At 37.8% G+C, this 22830-nt stretch overlaps 1 protein-coding gene across 16 annotated transcripts in view; it reads right to left on the bottom strand.

Moving 5' to 3' along the window:
• FKBP5 (FKBP prolyl isomerase 5) overlaps window positions 1-22830 on the bottom strand; it is a 98443-nt gene that overhangs the window by 50307 nt on the left and 25306 nt on the right. For 10 of the 16 annotated variants that reach the window (XM_060162671.1, XM_060162675.1, XM_060162676.1 and 7 more), the window contains one exon: window positions 6840-6965. In XM_060162671.1, coding sequence (XP_060018654.1) covers window positions 6840-6944 — 105 coding nt within the window. In that variant the 5' untranslated portion in view covers window positions 6945-6965. Of the gene's footprint in view, window positions 1-6839; window positions 6969-8635; window positions 8655-22830 lie in introns of those variants that run through there. The other 6 variants (XM_060162672.1, XM_060162665.1, XM_060162668.1 and 3 more) reach the window with 3 other exon arrangements.

The raw sequence follows: 22830 nt of genomic DNA on the forward strand, positions 1-22830 counted from the left end.
ATTTCCTGATATAAAGGTTATACTTCCTACTATTTGAAGAATATTCAAAGTGTAAAAAAAACAGTACCACTGCACAGTTTGATATGATACTGAATAACTTGTGTTCTAGTAAAGGAAATGCCAAAAAGCTCCAAGTTGAAAAACATTTAACTATCATAAAATCCAGTATATTTATTTTGTTCTTGGCAGAGCAAGCCACTAATGCAGTTGGTCAGTTCTGGGAAAAGAAAATCAAATCCAGGCATGTGGTGTATAATTTATTCTGTCAATCACTTATGCCAAATTAATCATTTCTATTAGATAACAGAGGATGGTAGCTAATGTCCAATAAACATCATTTTTGGGGAAGGGTCTGAATTTTTATCTGAAGAATTCAATTATTTGCTCCTAAATGCTTTTTTGAGATGCATCCTCCTTGCCCCACCCTCATATCACCACATAAACACTGTGAACTTAGATTCTATAACTTTCTTAGCTCAAAAGCCTAGACATTCTAAAGGAAAAAAAATGATTACTGCAACTTCATCAAAAAAAGTATTTGGGGGCTTCCCTGGTGGCACAGTGGTTGAGAGTCCGCCTGCTGATGCAGGGGACACGGGTTCGTGCCCCTGTCCGGGAAGATCCCACATGCCGCAGAGCAGCTAGGCCCGTGAGCCCTGGCCGCTGAGCCTGCGCGTCCAGAGCCTGTGCTCCGCAACGGCAGAGGCCACAACAGTGAGAGGCCCGCATACCGCAAAAAATAATAATAATAAAAAATAAAATTAAAAAAAAAGTGTTTGAACTAATCAGTGAATTCAGTAAAGTTGCAGGATTACAAAATCAATATACAGAAATCAGTTGTGTTTCTACACACTAACAAAATATCTGAAAAAGAAATAGAGAAAACAATCCCGGAAATGTACACCAAAACCACAATGAGATATCACCTCACACCTGTCAGAATGGCTGTCATCAAAAAGACAAGAAATAAAAAGTGCTGGTGAGGATGTGGAGAAAAGGGAACTCTCTTGCACTGTTGGTGGGAATGTAAATTGATGCAGCCACTACGGAGAACAGTATGGAGGTTCCTCAAAAGATTAAAAGTAGAACTACCATATGATCCAACAATTCCACTTGTGGGTATTTATACAAAGAAAGGAAAACACTAACTGAAAAAGATATATGCACCCTCGCCATGTTCACTGCAGCATTACTTACATTAGCCAAGATATGGAAACAACCTGTGTTCATCAATAAGTGAATGGATAAATAAAATATATATATTTGTATATGTTATATATATATATATGTATATACACACACACACACACACAAAATGGATGATTATTTAGCCATAAAAAAGAATGAAACCGGGACTTCCCTGGTGGCGCAGTGGTTAAGAATCTGCCTGCCAATGCAGGGGACACGGGTTCGAGCCCTGGTCCAGGAAGATCCCACATGCCGCGGAGCAACAAAGCCCATGCACCACAACTACTGAGCCTGCGCTCTAGAGGCCGAGAGGCACAACTACTGAGCCCATGCACCTAGAGCCCATGCTCTGCAACAAGAGAAGCCACAACAATGAGAAGCCCACGCACCACAATGAAGAGTAGCCCCAGAGAAAGCAGCAGCAAAGACTCAGTGCAGCCAAATAAATAAATAAATAAACTTATTTTAAAAATAGGAATGAAATCTTGCCATTTGTAACAACATGGATCGACCTTGAGGGAATTATGCTAAGTGAAAATAGGTCAGACAGAGAAAGACAAATACCGCATGATCTCACTTATATATGGAATCTTAAAAAGAAAGAAAGACAGAAAGTAAAGAAAAAACAACTAAATTTATAGATACAAAGAACAGAAACAGATTGGTGGTTGCCAGAGGTCAGAGTTTGAGGGGAGGGTGGGAGAAATGGGTAAAGGGAGTCAAAAGGTACAAACCTTCAGTTACAGAGTAAGTCATGGATGTAATGTACAGCATGATGCGATAGTTAATAATATTGTATTGCATATTTGAAAGCTGATAAGAGAATAGATCTAAAAAGTTCTCATCACAAAAAAAATTTTTTAAACTATGTACGGTGACAGACATTAAATAGACTTATTGTGGTGATTATTTCATAATACATACAAATGTCAAATCATTATATTGTACACCCGAAACTAATAAAATGTTATATGTCAATTATACCTCAATAAAAAATCCCATTCACAATATCATCAAAAACTATAAAATAGTTAGAAATAAATTTAACCAAGGAGGTGGAAGATCTATACACTGAAAACTATAAGATTCTGATGAAAGAAACTGAAGAAGACACATATAAATGGAAAGGTGTCCTATGATCATGGATCAGAAGAATTAAAAATGTTAAAATGTCCATACTACTGAAAAGCATCTATAGATTCAATCCAAGACATATCAAAATTTCCCATAGTACTTTTCACAGAAATAGAAAAAAAAAAAAGCTGAAATTCGTACAGACCCATAAAAGACCCCAAATAGTCAAAGCAATCCTGAGAAAGAACAAAACTGGAAGCATCACATTTCCTGATTTCAAACTATATTAAAAGCTATAGTGATAAAAACAGAATGGTACTGACATAAAAACAGGCACAAAGACCAATGGAACAGAATCGAGAACCCAGAAATAAACCGTAGCATATACAGTCAACTAATATTTGACAAGGAAGCCAAGAAGGCTCAATGAGGAACAGATAATCTCTGCAGTAAAAGATGTAGGGAAAACTGGATAACCCTATGAAGAATAAAATTGGACCCCTATCTTACACCACTCACAAAAATTAACTCAAAATCAATGAAAGACTTAAATATAAGATATGAAACTATAAGACATCTAAAGGAAAACAAGGGGAAAATCTCCTTGACATTAATCTTGGCAATAATTTTTTGGATATGACACCAAAAGTACAAGCAACAAAAATAAATAAGTGGAACATCAAACTAAAAAGCTTCTGTGGGCTTCTCTGGTGGCACAGTGGATAAGAATCCGCCTGCCAATGCAGGGGACACAGGTTCAAGCCCTGGTCCGGGAAGATCCCACATGCTGCAGAGCAACTAAGCCCGTGCGCCACAACTACTGAACCTGTGCTCTAGAGCCCATGAGCCACAACTACTGAAGTCCACGCGCCTAGAGCCCATGCTCCACAACAAGAGAAGCCACTGCAATGAGAAGCCTGTGCACTGCAATGAAGAGTTGCCCCTGCTCACTGCAACTAGAGAAAGCCTGCATGTAGCAACAAAGACCCAACGCAGCCAAAAATAAATAATAAAATAAATTGGGCTTCCCTGGTGACACAGTGGTTGAGAGTCCGCCTGCCAATGCAGGGGACATGGGTTCGTGCCCCGGTCCGGGAAGATCCCACATGCCGCGGAGCAGCTGGGCCTGTGAGCCATGGCCGCTGAGCCTGCGCGTCCAGAGCCTGTGCTCCGCAACGGGAGAGGCCACAACAGTGAGAGGCCCGCATACCGCAAAAAAATAATAAAATAATAAAATAAATGTATATATATATTTTAAAAAAGCTTCTGCACAGCAAAAGAAACAATCACCAAAATGAAAAGGCAATCTATGGAATGGGAGAAAATATCTGCAAACCATGTTATTTGATACTGAAATATACAAGGAACTCATGGCTATAATCAAAAAATCAAGAAATAACAAGTGTTGATGAGGATGTGGAGAAAAAGTAAACCCTGTACACTGTTGGTAGGGATATAAACTGGGACAGCCACTATGGAAAAGAGTATGAAGTTTCCTCAAAAAATTAAAACTAGAACTACCATATGATCCAGCAATTCCATTTCTGGGTATAAGTCCAAAGGAAATGAAATCACTATCTCAAAGAAATAATGGATAAAGATGTGGTATATATATATTATATAATATTTTATATATATATATATAATAGAATATTATTCAGATAAATAAAGACAGATAAATACTGTGTGATATCACTTATATGTGGAATCTGAAAAAGCTGAACTCACAGAAACAGACAGTCAAATGATGGTTGCCAGGGGCTAGGGGAAAATGGGGAGATGTTGGTCAGAGTACAAACTTCCAAGTTATAAGATGAATAAATTCTTGGGATCTAATGTACAGCATGGTGACTATAATTAACAACACTGTATCATATACTTGAGAGCTGCTAAGAGAATAGATCTTAAATGTTCTTACCACAAAAAAGAAATAATTATCTGAGGTGATGAAGGGGTTAACTAACCCTACTGCAGTAATCATTTCAAAACATTTAAGTGTATCATATCATATATAAAATTTCTTTTTGGAGCTTACATTTTTAAAATGAATTGAGACTAGATTGTATCCTTAAGACAGCTCCAGATTTAGGCACTAAACTCGTCTTGTTGGGGAAACCGGAAGTGATACCACAGTATCACTTGCTGATGTGAACAGCTCTGACTCCATGGTAGACATTCATCCCATATGCCCAGTTACTTGGTTATAGTCCTAGAAAGGCAGATTCCCTCCAGGAGAGGGAGGGAATCATATCATGATACACATATCATGTGTATCATATCATCACACTGTATACCTTAAACTTACATAGTGTTATATTTCAAATATATCTCAATACAGCTGGGAAAAAATAATTACAGTTTAAAAAATTATATTAAGTGCTAGTAAAAAAAAAAAAAAAGGAGAATCATTACTGCCCTTCTAGTACTCAAGGGTAAAAAACGTTTCAAAAAAGTTAATCTAGGGCTTCCCTGGTGGCGCAGTGGTTGGGAGTCTGCCTGCCAATGCAGAGGACACGGGTTCGTGCCCCGGTCCAGGAAGATCCCACATGCCGCGGAGCGGCTGGGCCCGTGAGCCATGGCAGCTGAGCCTGCACGTCCGGAGCCTGTGCTCCGCAACGGGAGAGGCCACAACAGTGAGAGGCCCGCGTACCGCAAAAAAAAAAAAAAAAAAAAAAAAAAAGTTAATCTAAAAGAAATCACACGATATTCTAGAAGTGCTCGTGTTCATGAACTGCATGCAGTATTTAGGAGCCTGAGCCTCCCCTGGAGGGAATCTGCATTTCTAGGACTATAACCAAGTAACTGGGCATATGGGATGAATGGCTACCACGGAGTCAGAGCTGTTCACATCAGCAAGTGATACTCTGGTATCACTTCCGGTTTCCCCAACAAGATGAGTTTAGTGCCTAAATCTGGAGCTGTCTTAAGGATACAATCTAGTCTCAATTCAGTTTAAAAATGTAAGCTCCAAAAAGAAATTTTATCTTCCTGGGTTAGTTTCTCACTTCCCAGATCTGCCTTGGTCTTTTAAAAAATATATACAGTAACAGTTAATAAGAGAGATTATTACAATCATGGCACTGTGCTAAATGCTTTATGTAATCTCAATAATTCTATGAGGTAGGCAGTATTATTATCTAAGTATCTAAGTTTACAAATGAGGAAACTTCATCACAGATAGGTTACTAAATTGCTCTAGGTCATAGAGTTAAAAGACCTATTTAATCTTAACCAAAAGCCATGGTGAAACATGAGGCTTTAGACAGTGATAAACCATAAGATTTAAAGGGTTTATAATCTCTAAATGTTTCCTACAAGCCTAAAAATCTTATTAGATTTACTCCCTAGAACAAAGCAGGGCCTCAGGCAAGTTGGGGGCCATGCTGTCTGTACCAGTGCTCTGAAAAGATGAAAGAGAAGAACTTAAACAGAGGTAGGGAGATGCTGCAGATAGCCCACAGAATTTCCACTGTCTTGAGAGGCATTGTGGAGTATGGGATGAGTAATTCACAGAGCTACAAGGTTGAAAAGCCCTCTGAATGAAGATATCATAATATACATCTTATGCTATAGATAGCATAAAGCCCTTATTCTACAGGTTCAAGTCTTCAAATTTTGGCTTGGCATACAGCAAGCTAATAGTAAAACATGTATATTCGGAAGAAATTCAGGCGCAGAAAAAAGCTTTCACATAAGCAAGATTAGCCAAAACAAACTAAAAAAATTCTCATTTGCTACTGATAACACAAGGAGATATTAAAACTCAAATTAGTGGTAATATTTAGAATGTTTAAGATAATCTTTTCAGCAAAAAAAAAATTAATTATACAAAACTTGAACGCATAACAACAGTGTAGGAGAAAAAAGAACTTAGTATGACTAAAACCATTTAACCTCTCTTTATTATACGAAATAATAACACATACATATCTTCCATACATAAACGGAAGAATCAAAAAGAACTCTGTCTCACAAAACCACTGTGAGATTAAAAACAATGTAAAAATGATTAATTACAGAATGAAAAAAGTGTTTTTAAGGAGGAAAGCTAATTCAAAAGTGAGATATATTCTCTGATGAAACCTCAAAAAAATACCTTCACTGCACACAGGAATTCTATTTGTATGTAAAAAACCAATCCTTTTGAACTCTGCAAGTTAGCTTTTCTTTTTCTTTTAAAAAAGTCTTTTGAATTGTCATTAGCTAGCTTTAATATACTTAAATATTATATTAAAATAATCACCCATTTATACACTCTGAGAATAGAGAGACACAGCCTTTTGGAGTCAGACGTAACTTGGACCTAAACCCCAGATCTGCATTTACTAAGATATATGACTTGGGGCAAGTTAATTTACCTAGCTGGCCCTCAGTTTTACCATCTATAATCTGGGATTAAAAATAAACCTCCAGTTATGAAGACAAAATGGGAATTTAACTGCAGTGTTTGGTACTTAGTAAGCCTCAATAAACATTATCTATCTCCACCTCCAACCAAAAAAACAAAAAAAGATTTTTATTAACAATCTTTCCAGATAGCAAATTTCCCTAAATGTCATTCATCCTTGTGGCCTCACCTTTAATACTCCTCTATCTTTTTTGGAGGTAATATCCTCTCCCTGTTCAGCAACAGCTGCTGCGGGGCTTTCTCCATTGTTCTTGGCAGCTTCATCAGTAGTCATTGTCTTTTATAAGTAGACAACCTGCTGAGAAGAAACATATTTTAGCTAGGAAAAGTATCACTTCTTTATGCATCTTAAATGCCCCTAGGAACTGAGCTTTAGCTGACCCAAGATTTACTAAGGGCCAATAAGGTTAAACACTGAAAAGGAAAATAAAAACATTTGCTATGAGCATGTATTGATGTCATGAGGCATGTAAATGAAACATCATCCAACTCCTCAATTTCCCATCCAGCTCTGATCCCAAATTAGAGAGCAGAACAAGTCAGGTTTGATAGGGATTATATTCCTTAGCATGATTACACATAGAGAAGTAGTCCTTTCAGAACTTTGAAAACGTCCTTTTCCTACAGCCATATTCTTGACAGAGAATTAAGAACTTATCAGGTGATCTGATAAAAGAAATGACAATATATCACAGTGAAAAACAGGATAGGCTTTCAAAACGACAGACCCTAGTCTGAGTCCTAGCTCCAGCAATATCTGTTTGACATTTGCAAACTTAAAGTCACTGAGCCTCAGTTTCACATCCGTAAAATGGATGGAGTTTTTGTTCATAGGGTTACTGTGAGGCATTAATGAGATAACAAATGTTAAGAGATTAGCACAAAGTCTTTTATAGAGCCACATTTTTCATTTCCTGCTCAAAAGTTCCTTTGGAATGAGGTTCTTCCCTACCATGGCATTCCAGGCCCTCCACAACATGATCCTTACCTATCTTTCAGGTCTAGCTTCCACTACTTTCTTTCATGCAGCTCATGCTCTAGCCAAACCAGACCAATTCTTCTCCCATAACAAGTCCCGTGCTTTCCCATCTCCATGCTCTTGGTCACTCTTTTTTAAAATCCCCACTCTTGGGCTTCCCTGGTGGCACAGTGGATAAGAATCCGCCTGCCAATGCAGGGGACATATGTTCCAGCCCTGGTCCGGGAAGATCCCACATGCCGCAGAGCAACTATGCCCATGCGCCACAACTACTGAGTCTGTGCTCTAGAGCCTGCGAGCCACAACTACTGAAGCCCACGCGCCTAGAGCCCGTGCTCCGCAACAAGAGAAGCCACCGCAGTGAGAAGCCCGTGCACCTCAATGAAGAGTAGCCCCAGTCGGCGCAACTAGAGAAAGCCCTCATGCAGCAATGAAGACCCAACACAGCCAAAAATAAATAAAAATTAAAAAAATTAAAGAAAAATAAAATCCCCATTTTTCCCACTCAAATGCTACCTCCATCTTACCAAACTTGACCTTCTATTTTATAGTTGTCTGCCCTTTTCTGTACTTCCTTAGCTCTCCCCTTGATTTGTTGTCTATAATACATTCGGTAAGACAACACACTTGTTGTATTTAAAAGATCCTTGAGATCAGGGCCATGCTTTGTCCATATTTAGATTCCTTAGAATGCCTCTACCTTTTAGACTGGAATGACAGAGAGGTCAAGGAATCTGGAGCTCCTTACAAGCTGTTTAATGTGCTTACTTTAACTTCTCTAAGCTTTTTTCCCTACCTGTGTAATTAGAATAAAAATAATATCTACTTTCACAGAGTGATCTTCTGGATTAAATGGTATAATGTATATGTTAAAAGTATACTATTCCAATGTTAACTCTTATTATTATCATCAGTCACCTAAATGACAGATACTTCATGCAAGGCAAATACCAACAGGCTAATCAACAAGGCAAAACAAAACACACCTTGCTGGCTGCTGCCATGATGAATTCCATACTGCTCTCCTGGTTGAGCAGGGGAAGACAAGAATTAATCACTTCTACAGCTATTCAGTATTAGGCTAATAATGGACATAAGGCTCCCTAAGTCACCTGTGGGACCCTCTTGCCTACACAGTTAAAAAGTGCTATTTTACACTTGTGAAAAATGTCTTACTGATACAACTGATAATTAGACAACTAAATATAGTTGATACAGTGTTTTAAATCATTTCCAATTGACCTAAATTTACTTCAGTGTCAACAAAGACACAAATCAAATTTTGCTGTGACCCCAAATCTTCAAAGAGAACACCAAAAACCAGGGGCTTAGCCCTTTGCTTTATTTTCTAGTACACTTTATGCCAAACACAAAAGATCCAAATGCTTGGCTCAGGATAAGGGAAAGGCCAGAACAAAGCGTTCTCAAACAAACAACAACAAAAATTAACTACCTACTTGTTGTGTGATGCTGGGCAAGATAATTAGGGAAATCAGATGAACAGGGTTTGTTCCCTAATTCCAGTAACCTACCACTTATAAAACACTCTCTGATGCATAGAAATTTGCAGGAGCCACCTCAAAAACAGAGGGAAAAGATCTTTTAAACACTCTGGAGGTGTTGGACCGTATCCCTGGAAAAATACATACACACAGAAAAAATTTCCTGGTGCTTTACAGGTACATAGACATCCATCAGTAATCCCCTGGGGAAACCCTGGAGTAAATCAATAAACAAATTAAAACCACCAAATGAAAGGTTATTAGGGAACAGGACAGTTACACAGTCTCAAAACATGAACCTACAGATTACTTATTATTAAAAAAGGAAAAAGAGCTTTCAGTGGAGTGATCTGACAAACCTCCCCCTTCACACAAGTGATCTGCATTATGACCAAACTCTGCATCTTCTATATTAACACAAACCAGTATCAGTGTGCCTCCTGATGTGATGTAATGGGAAGCATACATGTGGTATTCCTACCAAAAACATTTAACCTGAAACTAATCAAGAAGAAAAGACAAAATTAGGTTGCGGAACATTCTACAACTGGCCTAGACTCCTCAAAATGTTAATGTTATGAAAGACAAAAAAAAAGTTAAAAAAAAAGAAAAGGGGCCTGTTCTGGTTTAAAAAAGACTAAAGAGACACAGCCACCAAATGCAGTGTGTGATCCTTGGCTGGATCCTGGATTAGGGGGAATAAAAATTTATAAAAGCACATTTTTGTGAGAATTAGGAAAATTTGGAAAAACAGACCATATATTACCTTATTATTACTGTATAATGTTAGCCTTCTGGAGTGTGATATAGCATTGTGGTTTTATACAGAATAATATCCTCATTCTTAGGAGACACATGCTGAAGTATTTAGGGGTGAGGTGCCATGATGTCTGCCACTTACTTTCAAATCACTTGAGAGAGAGCATGTGTGAGCACAAATATCACCAAAAGCTAAAAACAGAGCATTCAGAGAGCATGACTACAACACATCCAAAGGCAATGCCTTTCTTCTGAATGTTTGTCATTTGTAGATCAGCTAAACTTTTAAATGAAAATACTGTCAATCAAAAAACATTTTCTTTTGTTCTAACCTTCCCCTTTGGAAACAATGGCTTGCTAAAATTTAAATAAATAGGGAACTTGTATAAGTTGATTTGCAAGCTTTATAAATCTCATTTGATAAAGGAATTTGCTCTTCATTTTTGGTTCTAACACTTGAAGGGATACAAATAATCTTTGTAATCTCAGAAGGATTCTGACTAGTATGGAGTCCATGTGAAAAGAGGTAGCATGAATTAAATTAATTAAAACACAAAGATAAAAACAACACTAAAACTTTGTTGAACTTTCAAAGGCAGATAAATCTGGAAGAAGAAAGAAATAAACTGAACATTCCAAGTACTTCCCCTTAATTCCAGTTATACCATTTGGGGTATAGATTTTTGTAAGCAAACAAAACAAATAAAGAAAAACTTCTTCCTTGATCTAATGTTACATGAAAAAAAGGCTGTAAGAACAGATAATTCCTAAAAACCTGTAAGACACACTAAGAAAATTTCACTTTTTTCATAAGAGAGCCTTTTCTTCGTTCCCCTACCCTAGGTTTATTCTGGATTTAAAATCACTCTGTAGCTATGGATATTAATCTATGATAAAGCTCACTGTCCTGAACTGTCCAAAGGGGAAAATTGCTGCCCAGAGCCTCAGAGAGGGAACACACAGTTCGTTCTGTTATGGACATGCCAGATAAGCATGCACTCTCCAAAGTGCTGGTCAGCAAACACCTGAGACATCACAGAAAAATGAGACTAAGCTTAAAATTTCATCAACAGTGTACTGAAAACTTCAGTTAACATAACTAAATTGTCATATTCCCCCAAATGAGAAATCATTTTAAAGGTTTATCCACTAATTAACCATGTATATTACCTACTGTTGTAGTTGTTCTCTTTGTTAAAATATAGATATCTTGTATCACAGATTATCCTACTGTCTAACAGAAGAGTTTTCAGAAAGAAGACAAGAAAGCATATAGGAACTGGCTACTTTGTTAGAAACACAGAAAATTACAAAATTACAGCAGCACTCTTTCTAAGTACCATAGATGTCTGGGCCATAAAGGCTTTCAGTCTCCTAAAACTAAAACACAAAAGAAAGAGAGAAAACACAAGGAAAGGCTTGTAACTGAATGCAGTATAAGTGCATCCTAATTTTGAAAATATTCATGTAAGGACTAACTGGGAAGCCCTCATTTACTTTCAACCCCAGGCCTCTATCAAACATTCAAGTCCAGTAACACAGGAGTGTCAGGAGTAGTTATCTATTTGTAGGCAAGACACACACAAAAGAGAGATATACATGCATGCAGAGGAAACGAGATCAAATATAAAGACAGACTATATGTCTATATGAAACTGCACACTGTATTTATTCACCTACTTTCCCCCAGTTAATTTGCTTCCTCCATACCGGGGTGCGGAATGGGGAGACGATGAACAATGCTCTTATATATGCTCATACATTTACGTTTTCTCCTTTAAAAAAGAAACCTGCAAGAAGATATACAAAGAGCCAATAAGCATGTGAAAAGATGTTCAACATCCTTATTCAAAAGGGAAATGCAAGTCAAAATCACAATGAGATACCACTTCACACTCATGAGGATGGCTATTATCAAAAAAGGAAAAATGACAAGTGTTGGTGAAGATGTAGAGAAATCAGAACCCTCATGCACTGCTGGCAGTAATGTAAAATGGTGCAGCCTCTGTGAAAAGGTTTGGTGGTTCCTCAAAGTATTAAACACAGAATCACCATATGATCCAGCTATTCCACTCCTAGGTATGTACCCCAAAGAAGCAAAAACAGAGACTCAAACAGATACAGTAGCAGTAGTCACAAAAGCCAAAAGGTGGAAAAACTCCAAGTGTCCATAAACAAAATATGGTATGTGTGCAATATGTATTATGTTATTATTAAAATGAATATTATTCCATAAAAAGGAATGAAATTCTGATACATGCTAAACATGGATGAACTGGAAAACATTATGTTAAGTGAAATAAGCAAGACACAAAAGGACAAATATTGTATGATTCTACTTATATGAGGTACTTAGAATAGGCAAATTTATAGAGACAGGGACTTCCCTGGTGGCGCAGTGGATAAGACTCCACACTCCCAATGCAGGGGGCCCGGGTTCGATCCCTGGTCAGGGAACTAGATCTCACATGCATGCCACCACTAAGAGTTTGCATGCCACAACTAAGGAGCCCACCTGCCGCAACTAACACCCTGCACAACCAGTCAACCAACCAAATAAATAAATAAATATTTTAAAAAAAATTATAGACACAGAAAGTAGAATAGAGATTACCAGGGGCTGAGGGGAGCAGAGAATAGAGTGGTTGTTTAATGGATATAGAGTGTCTTTTGGGGAAGATGAAAAAGTTCTGGAGAAGAGTGGTGATAACTGCACAACAATGTGAATGTACTTAATGCCACTGCACTGTACATTTAACCATGGTTCTCTCTTTAGCTCTCCTACCTTCTCCTTAATTGAGGATACCTTCTGTATTTCCAATGCAATCCCAAAGTGCTGAGTCGAGCCTCCAGAAGTGATTATTGTATCAGTTCTTCAGGGACCAAAGACTCTGGGATGTCCAATCATGAAGACTGGAGAGGAAAGAGAATCCTAAATGGAGCTACCCCTTGATTGCTACAAAGTATTTCCTCCTTTATTATCTCTCTCAGATACATACAATGCTTTGGTAAACTCACTTTCCTTCTCAGTAATTAGTGAAGAAAAGCAAAGTTAATAGACCAAATTTACCATTACTCCTGCCACTAACCCTGTTTACTTGGATGAATTACTGTTCTTAAATAAGTAGGAGGCAAAGAGTTATATTAGCATTAAAACAAAACAAAAAAAGGTCTAGAAAATATTAGACCATCCAAATGCCAAGGGCCGAAAGACTAAGGGATCAACTTCCCCCACGATGGCAATGGAGTGACAGAAAAATCTGCAAAGCTCTGAGCTTGAAAACAAGAAAAGGTGTATCACTGAACTAGAACACAGATGAGATCAGCCAGGAGAGAACAAAGAAGAGCAAATTGCCTTCTGAACACCGACTGTAAGAACAGCTCTTCCAAAGGGAGCCTGGTCAGCATCACAAAGAGCAGAGAAATTAAGTAGAGCCCCACCTGGGGGACAGAGCAGACGCTGTGTTCAGATCAGTTAGGCCAGGTAGGTTTCCCTCCCTCCCGAATGCACAAGGTGGCTCGCATTTTTTTCTATGAACATGTAAGAATTTTCTTTACTCTTGGGGTTCGGATGTATCACCAGAATATACGTGTCATTAATCTTCTTTCCTTCATTCCTGCAGGGGCCTTAATTAACATCCTGGTCCTTAAATGCTGAAGACAAGTCTTTGAGGATCTCAGGAAAGTTCCTACTAATATTTCTTTTCCTTCACTGACTGTCCTCTGCTTCTAGAAGTCTTATTAGACAGACTTTGGGCATCTTGGTTCTATCCTTCAGGTCTCCTAAACATGTTTCTGGGATAAATATTAGAATTACCTGAGGGAGACGCAAGAGGGAGGGGATATGGGGATATACGTATGCATATAGCTGATTCACTTTGTTATACAGCAGAAACTAACACAACATTGTAAAGCAATTATACTCTAATAAAGATGTTTAAAAAACAAAACAATAAAGTACAGCAAAGAACCAAGGGAAAAAAAAAAAGAATTACCTGAGAAGCTTTAAAAAGCCACTGATGCCTGGACCCACTCCCAGAGAGTCTGGATTTAACTGGTCTGTGGTCAGGACATCAGTGTTTTTAAAAAGCATCTCAGATGATTCTAATATACACACAGGGTCCAGAAACCACCTCAATTCCATCTTTGCCTTTTTGCTCTATATTCTAAGAGATCTCCTTTGATGGAATTTCTAGATCACCATTTGGTTGTCAGCTATGCCCACTGTGTCATTTAATTTGTTCAAAGGATTTTTAAAAATATTTATTTCTATATACTCTCTTATTATCTGATTGCTCATTTTTTCTTAGCATGTCTTTACTTTATGGATGCAATTACCTTTCAAATATTTCTGAAGATTCTACTTACAATAAAATGGGACATCTCCTATGAATAAGTGTTTGGCTAAAAAGTTTTTAAGGAAAATAAAATGCTGATTTTACGTATCCCCTAGCATCTCCCAAAGGCACTGGGCAGTGGTAAAGGTTGAGAAGTTAAGAAATGGAAAGGAGAGAAAGGTAGCATACTGTGAATGTAAAGTATAAGGGGAATGTATAAGATGCAAAATGTGAGAATTTTGAGACTTTTACTAGGCTTACAAAGGGAAACAGTAAAATGCTTTGGTGGAAAGGGGAGTGGAGAGCAAAGGTTTAAGAACAAGAAAGAACTTGACAAGCTTAAATACACAGGGAAAGAGTCACAGGGAAACAAAAAAAGTAATGATTCAAGAGTAGGAAGAACAAAGGCATAGATTTGTTCATCAATTAAACATTTATAGATTGCTTATTTTTTTGAATTTTATTTTACTTTTTTATACAGCAGGTTCTTATTAGTTATCCGTTTTATACATATTAGTGTATACATGTCAATCCCAATCTCCCAATTCATCCCACCGCCACCGCCCCCCCTGCCACTTAAGTTACAGCTAAATTAATATGGCTAAATAAAAGTATTCTAAAGCTCTTCCTCAAGAGGAATGTTTAAATAAAAATTATCAAATTCATACTATAAAAATATTATGCTGTCTTTGAAAAGGATGAGGTATATCTAAAGAGAATCACTGAGCTAAGAGTCTAAACACCAAAAACATCAAAACAACTAAACTGAGAAAGGATTTTGTAGATGCCCATCCACTAAAAAAGAATACCATTGTAATAAATGAAATGTATTGTTACAATGCATAGTGCCCAGTGATGATTTGGTTCTCCCAGCTGTAAACAAAACCAACATCACTTGAGGATGTTCCAAAGGGATAATACATGTGGTACAGACAATGTGGTATATCATAATTGCTTGCAGGAACCAACCACGTTTCCCAGTTATTTATAGATTTTGGTGTGTAGAATCATTTTTTAGAGCACTGGCTTACAATTATGCAAATATTACGTATTACATGCCAAAATGTCTTTTTCATCACTGTTCTTCCTTAGAGTTAAGACAACTAAACTTTGGAAATATTAATACGGAACAGGCAAGATCTTATCTATTCCAGATAAGCAAGCTTCTAATAATGACATGAAAGTTGGAACAACATCCAACATGGACTATTAAGCGAATGGCAAGCTGCAGAACAATTTGTAGTATGATCCTATTTTTAGGAAGAAAATGGTGTATATTTACTTATATATACAAGAAAAATATATTTAACCACAGTTAAAACAATGTTACCTCTGGAGAATGAGATTTAGGAGTTTCAGAAGGGATTTTCACTTATAAAATTTTTTATCATTTAAATAGTTTAACACTAAGTATATATTACTTCCATGATTTTTTTAAAAAACTTAGGACAAAAAGACGAAAACACTTCACAGCTGCACTCATCAGGACTTATTCTTTCTGTTCAATTTAACTCAAACATTTTGGAGTGCCTCCTATGCAGAGGAAGCAAAATCTGGTTGAGCAGAGTTCATGCTTGTGAGACATCCAGAAGGCAGTCAGAGACAAGGCCTGCGCTCAGGAGAGAACTCTGGGGGACAGTACACGTTGGGGCGTGACCAGATTCTACATGGAATTAAGATAAAAGTACACTTCCAGGGCTTCCCTGGTGGCGCAGTGGTTGAGAGTCCGCCTGCCGATGCAGGGGACACGGGTTCGTGCCCCGGTCTGGGAAGGTCCCACATGCCACGGAGCAGCTGGGCCCGTGGGCCATGGCCGCTGAGCCTGCGTGTCCGGAGACTGCGCGTCCGGAGCCTGTGCTCCTGCGGAGGAGAGGCCACAACAGTGAGAGGCCCGCGTACCGCAAAAAAACAAAAAAAAAAAACAACAAAGAAACAAACAACAAAAAAAGTACACTTCCAGTTACTGCTAAGAAAGTACAACCGTGGTTCTCAAACTTTTAACGTCCCAGCCCCACTTCTGATTACTAGGTCTTGTGGCAGTACAGATGAAATAATTTCCATCTCCCTGGAACTTACATTCTGGGAAGGGTAAACACAGTAGGAGTGAGCCTCCATTCATGTTTTAATAGAAAAATTAAATTTCTACCTGTGCTACAGTGGTAGATTATTAACTTGAGTTGATTCATTAGGGCCAAACAGTTTGATTCCAAGTCTGCTGGTGATTTCTAAGAACAGGCCAGCAAGGTAACATATGGCAAAGGTCTGTAAACATGGTATAGGCAGAGAATGTGTCCTATTCTTTTTTTTTTTTAAAGAAGATGTTGGAGTTTACTAATTAATTTATTTATTTTTGCCGTGTTGGGTCTTCATTTCTGTGCGAGGGCTTTCTCTAGTTGTGGCAAGCATGGGCCACTCTTCATCGCGGTGCGCGGGCCTCTCACTGTCGCGGCCTCTCGTTGCGGAGCACAGGCTCCAGACGCGCAGGCTCAGTAGTTGTGGCTCACGGGCCCAGTTGCTCCGCAGCATGTGGGATCCTCCCAGACCAGGGCTCGAACCCATGTCCCCTGCATCGGCAGGCAGATTCTCAACCACTGCACCACCAGGGAAGCCCATGTCCTATTCATTTTTTTTTTTTTTTTTTTTTTTTCGGTACGTGGGCCTCTCACTGTTGTGGCCTCTCCCGTTGCGGAGCACAGGCTCCGGACGCGCAGGCTCAGTGGCCATGGCTCACGGGCCTAGCTGCTCCGCGGCACGTGGGATCTTCCTGGACCGGGGCACGAACCCGCGTCCCCTGCATCGGCAGGCAGACTCTCAACCACTGCGCCACCAGGGAAGCCCCGCTATTCATTTTTGAACCCCCAACACCTAGTGTAAATGGATGGCATATAAGAGGCAGTTGATAAACGCAAATGAATTGTGATTTTCAAAAGCAACTGATATAAAGACAGTAAAATAGCAGACACTACAAGGAATTAGCACTGAAATATCATTACCAGTTGACTGTATTTCTTCTCTAATCTACTCTGAAAAATCTAATCTGGAGAATTACACCGTACCTAAGTGCTCAACTATGAAAGTAAAAATAATATTCTGTTCTAATCAGGGGTGGTAATCAAGAAAACCCTAGCATAATTAATACATCCCTGAAGTGCACTTTAAGTGTATGTCTATGCATACATACACATAACAGGTTTATCTTATTAATTATATCAGTTTGACTTAAACATGGGCAGTCAAAAACAGAGCACCACACCTAGCTGTCAATCTCTGAGTATACACTAAATAGCAACTGGAGGAAGAGATGGCTCAGAGAGCTGGACTGCAGAAGGAAGAAACCTAAGATAAAATTTTTGTATAGTACTGCATTCCTCTTATAGTTTCATTAAAGCACTATAACATAAATTAAGCAGGTTTAAAACATGGCTTCACTCTGTTTCCCAAGGTCCATTATATGTCCAAGAGTAAAACTGCACAAGAATAAACTGCATTTTGTGTCTGTGATCAAATCCTTAAATACAGAAGGAAAAAACCCTTGGCCACCTTAAATCCCTCCACAAAAGTATGGAAGGAGGACAGGGACTGAGGAGAGAGAAGGGAAAGAGTGCTGCTCTCAAGTTTGACGACCAGAGCCTCTGCCTGGGCACTGGGTTTTGAGAATAAGGGGATGTTCCGTAACAGGAGAGACTCCTGTTTGGGGAGAAGTCTGGGGGGAAACTGAATCTATAAGGCTGTAACACATCCTAGGCAGGAAGAAATAAGGAAAATTTATTTTTGATGTGACCCTGCCATCTCCCAAACCCCTCCATTCTGAGTTGGTACCTCCTCTGCAGATCTAGTTATTGAACAGTGAAGTTTGTTAATGACTTATTCCTTCTCCTCAGGGTCAGGGTTAGGGTTAGGACCTTCCAAAGTGACAAATTAATCTCATAAATTAATCCTGTCAACTAGATAAAGATTTGTCTACCTGCCTAAGTAAACACCCTTTTTGGAATGACTCATGCATTCCATATTTCCAGAACAAATTTCTAATTAAAGGGTATATATGAGAGAGGATTGAACCATGCCTAAATTTAAACTCAAACCCACTGGTAACTAGCTCTGGAATCTTTGGCCCTCACTCAGTTTCTCCATCTGTAAATTTCAGGGGGGTTAAGGTTTATTCCAACTCTAATATTTAGAATTACTTTTTAATGAATAAGTACATATTTTACCTTATAGGACAATGAAGTTTGATATGTGGAAGGGAAAACAATTCCCAAGGAATGGAAAAAGTTATTCTGGTATCACAGAGTTCACTTTCTACTGCAACCCTGTGGCAAAACATTATTCTGAGGTTTATTCCCTTAGATATTTTCTACAGCTGCCACAACAACTGTCACCAACATAATGGCTTAAACAATACGCACTTATTATGTTACAGCTCTGGAGGGCAGAAGTCAGAAATGGGTCTCACTGGGCTAAAATCAAGGTGTTAGCAGGGCTGCATTCCTTCTGGAGGCTCTAGGAGAGAATTTCCTTTTTTCCAGACTCTAGAGGCTATCCACGTTCCTAGGCTCATGGCCCCCCTTCCTCCATTTTCAAAGCCAGCAATATTGTATCTCTCTCATCATTCTCCTATTAGTCACATCTCCCTCTGGCCACAGCTGGGAAAGTTTCCCTGCTTTCTTAAATTTCTTAAGAATCCATGTGATTATGTTGGGCTCATCTGGATAATCCAGGATAATTTCCCCACCTCAAAGTCTTTAACCTTGATCGTATCTGCAAAGTCCCTTCTACTCTGTAAGGTAACATGTTAACAAATTTCAGGGATTAGGATGTGGGCGTCTTTGAGGGGGCCATTATTCAATACTATCTACCATAGATACCTAGTCATCCAAACAATATCATAAGAATTTCTCCCAAGCCTAGAATTCTGTTGACTTCCTCCATTTTATACTTAGGGCTCTTTCAACATTCTTTCCCCTCTCTCCCTTTATTTATCATCCAGTTGGATTACAGTGTTCTAATATGACAATACAATTAAATCTAACATTTGATCATTATTATTCTAAAAAATTCTTCAGAATTTCAGAAAGCCCAAATTGGAACATTTATTCAGTTTCTCGATTTTGTAATAAGTTAGAATTATAAGTAAACTTGATATATACAATGCAGGTTTTCCCACCTCATCAAACTTAATCACTGACAAATTATTTTTAAAATTATTCTGAGTCCCTTATGTGCTTCTGAAATTTAAACAGCTTGCTATAAATGTTGAAGAACACACAAGTACATTTTTTAAACAGATTTGGTGACAATAAACTTCCTATATTTAAAGTATACAAGTTTTAAGTTTGTATGTTTTGACATATGTATATATTATCCATAAAGTCATCACTACAATCAAGATAATGAATATATTTGTCACCCACAAAAGTTTCCTTGTGTCTCTTTAAAATTCATTCCTCTCTGGCTCACGTCAGAGCAATCTCTGATTTGCTTTCTGAAGAGTCTGTATTTTATAGAATTTCATATAAATGGAATAATGTCTTTTTTCCCTGACTTCTTTCTCCTACTGTAATAGAGAATAAAATACATTGTTGCATGTATCAATAGTCCATTCCTTTTTATTGCTGAGTAGTATTCCATTGTACAGAGACAGTGCTAAATGTTTGCCTGTTGATGCACATTTGGGTGATTTGCCTGTTAATGCACATTTGGATTGTTTTCCGTTTTTGTCTATTACAAATAAAGCTGCTATGAATATTTGGGTACAAATCTTCATGTAGTCATATGCATTCATTTCTCTTAGATAAATGCCTAGGAGTGGAATGGCTAAATCACAGAGTAGGTGTACATTTTAGGTCTTTAAGAAAGTAGCAACCTGTTTTCCAAAGTGGATGTACCATATTGTGTTCCCACCAGAAGTGTGTAAGAGTTTCAGTTGTTCCACATCCTCACTAACACTTGGTACTATAAGCCTTTTTAACTGAAGACATTCTAACATGTATGTAGTGGTATCTGTGATTTTAATCGGCATTTTCCTAATGACTAGTGGTGTTCATCATCTTTTCATGGGCTGATTTGCCACCCATGTATCTTTGGTGAGCTGTTCCAATCTTTTGTCTATTTTTGACTGAGTTTTCTTATTATTAAGTTTTGAGAGCTCCTTATATAATGTGAATACAAGCTTTTAATCAGATAATGTGATTTGCGAATATTTTCTCCCAGTCTGTGACTTGTCCTTTTATTCTCTTAAAAGGTGGCTTTCAAAGAGATGTTCTTAATTGATACAGTCCAATTTATCTTTTTTCCTTTATAAATCATGCTTTTGGTGTTGTACCTTAAAAATCTTTACCAAACCCAAAGGTAAACATATTTTCTTCTAAAAATTTTATTGATTTGGGCTTTACATTTAGGTCTATGATCAATTTTGAATTAACTTTTATATATGATATACGGTGTGGATTTAGTTTTTTGTATATGAATCTCAAATTGTTCCTCACCATTTGTTGAAAAGACTAAAATTTTTTCCATTTAATTGACTTGGCACCATACTCAAAAATTAATTGATATTTTCCATTCTATGGGTCTATTTGCTTATCTTTTTTTTAATTTATTTTTTTGCGGTACACGGACCTCTCACTGTTGTGGCCTCTCCCGTTGTGGAGCACAGGCTCCGACGTGCAGGCTCAACGGCCATGGCTCACGGGCCCAGCCGCTCCGCGGCATGTGGGATCCTCCCAGAACGGGGCACGAACCCGTGTCCCCTGCATCGGCAGGCGGGCTCTCAACTACTGCGCCACCAGGGAAGCCCCCAATCTTTTATTTTTAATCTATTTGTATCTTACTACGTATCAGAGGTTTCTTGTAGGCAACATGCAGTTGAGTCTTGCTTTTTTACCAAATCTATTAAGCTCTGCCGTTTAACTGGATTGTTTAGATGGTTTATAGCTAATATAAGTATTGATATAGTTTGGTGTAAACCTAATGTTTTGCTATTTGTTTTCTATTTGTCATCTGTTCTTTGTTCCATTTTTCCTTTTTTTTTTAAGATTTCTAGATTTATAGTTTTTATCAAATTTGGAAATTTTTGACCATTATTTCTTCAAAAAAATTTTCTGCACCCCCTCCTCTCCTTGAGACTACAATTATGCATATATTAGGCTACCTAAAGTTGTCTCACAGCTCACTGATGCTCTATTCATTTTTTCCTAGTCTTATTTCCTTTCTGAGTGTTATTCTGGATAGTTTGTATTGCTATGGCTTCAAGTTTACTAATCTTTTCTCTTGCACTAATTTGTTGTAAAGCCCATGTAGTTTATTTTTCATCTTGCACATTGTAGTTTTCATCTCTAGATGTTCAATTTACGTCTCAAATGTATTTTATATCTGCATTTAACATTCTCAATCTTCCCTCTACTTTCTTGAATATATGGCATATAGCCAAAACTGTTTTAATGTTTTTGTCCACTAATTCTATCACTTGTGTCATTTCTGGGTCGGTTTCTATTTTTTAATTTTCCTCCTCATGGATTGCTTCATTACAAGTCTGATGCTTTTGACTGGAGGCCAAATGTAAATTTTACCTTGGTGAGAGCTAGATATTTTTTTCCTCCAGTTTCATTGAGATATAATTGACATATAGCACTGTATAAGTTGAAGGTATACAGCATAATGGTTTGACTTACATATATCATGAAATAATTATCACAATAAGTTTAGTGAACACCCATCATCTCATATAGATACAAAATTAAAGAAATAGAAAATTCCTTGTGATGAGAACTCTCAGGATTTACTCTCTTAACAAGTTTCCTATATGAAATACAGTAGTGTTAAATATATTCATCATATTGTACATTACATCCCTAGTACTCATTTATCCTATAACTGGGAGTTTATACCTTTTGACTGCCTGCATCCAATTCCCCTCCTCCTGCCCCTGCCTCTGGTAACCACAAAGCTGGTCTCTTTTTCTATGAGTTTGTTTTTGAAGTACAATTGACCTAAAACACTATGTTAGTTCCTGTTACACAACACAGTGATTCGGTATTTCTATATGTTTCAAAATGATCATCACAATAAGTCTAATGATCACCACAATAAGTCTAGTTACAATAGGTCACCATACAAAGATATTACAGTTATTGACTATATTCCCCACACTGTACATTTCATACCCTTGACTCATTTTTTTCTGCAACCAGAAGTCTGTACCTCTTAATTTCTCTCACCTATTTCTTTCTTCCCCCTATTCCCCTCCTCTCTGGCAACTCCCCATTTGTTCTCTGTATCTATAACACTGTCTCTGTTTTGTTATGTTTGTTCATTTGTTTTGTTTTCAGATTCCACATGTAAGTGAAATCATGTAGTATTTATCTCTCTCTGATTTATTTCCCATAGAAAACCCTCTACATCCATGTTGTCCAAATGGTATAAAGATCACATCTTCTTTAACCTTTCATCTACTGATGGGTAACTAGGTTGCTTCCATATCTTGGCTATTGTAAATAATGCTGCAATGAACATATGGGTACACGTAACTTTTCTAATTAGTATTTTGTTTTCTTTGGAAAAATACACAGGAGTGGAATTGTTGGA

The sequence above is a fragment of the Lagenorhynchus albirostris genome, chromosome 10 (assembly GCF_949774975.1).
Source record: "Lagenorhynchus albirostris chromosome 10, mLagAlb1.1, whole genome shotgun sequence".
NCBI classification, from domain to species: domain Eukaryota; kingdom Metazoa; phylum Chordata; class Mammalia; order Artiodactyla; family Delphinidae; genus Lagenorhynchus; species Lagenorhynchus albirostris.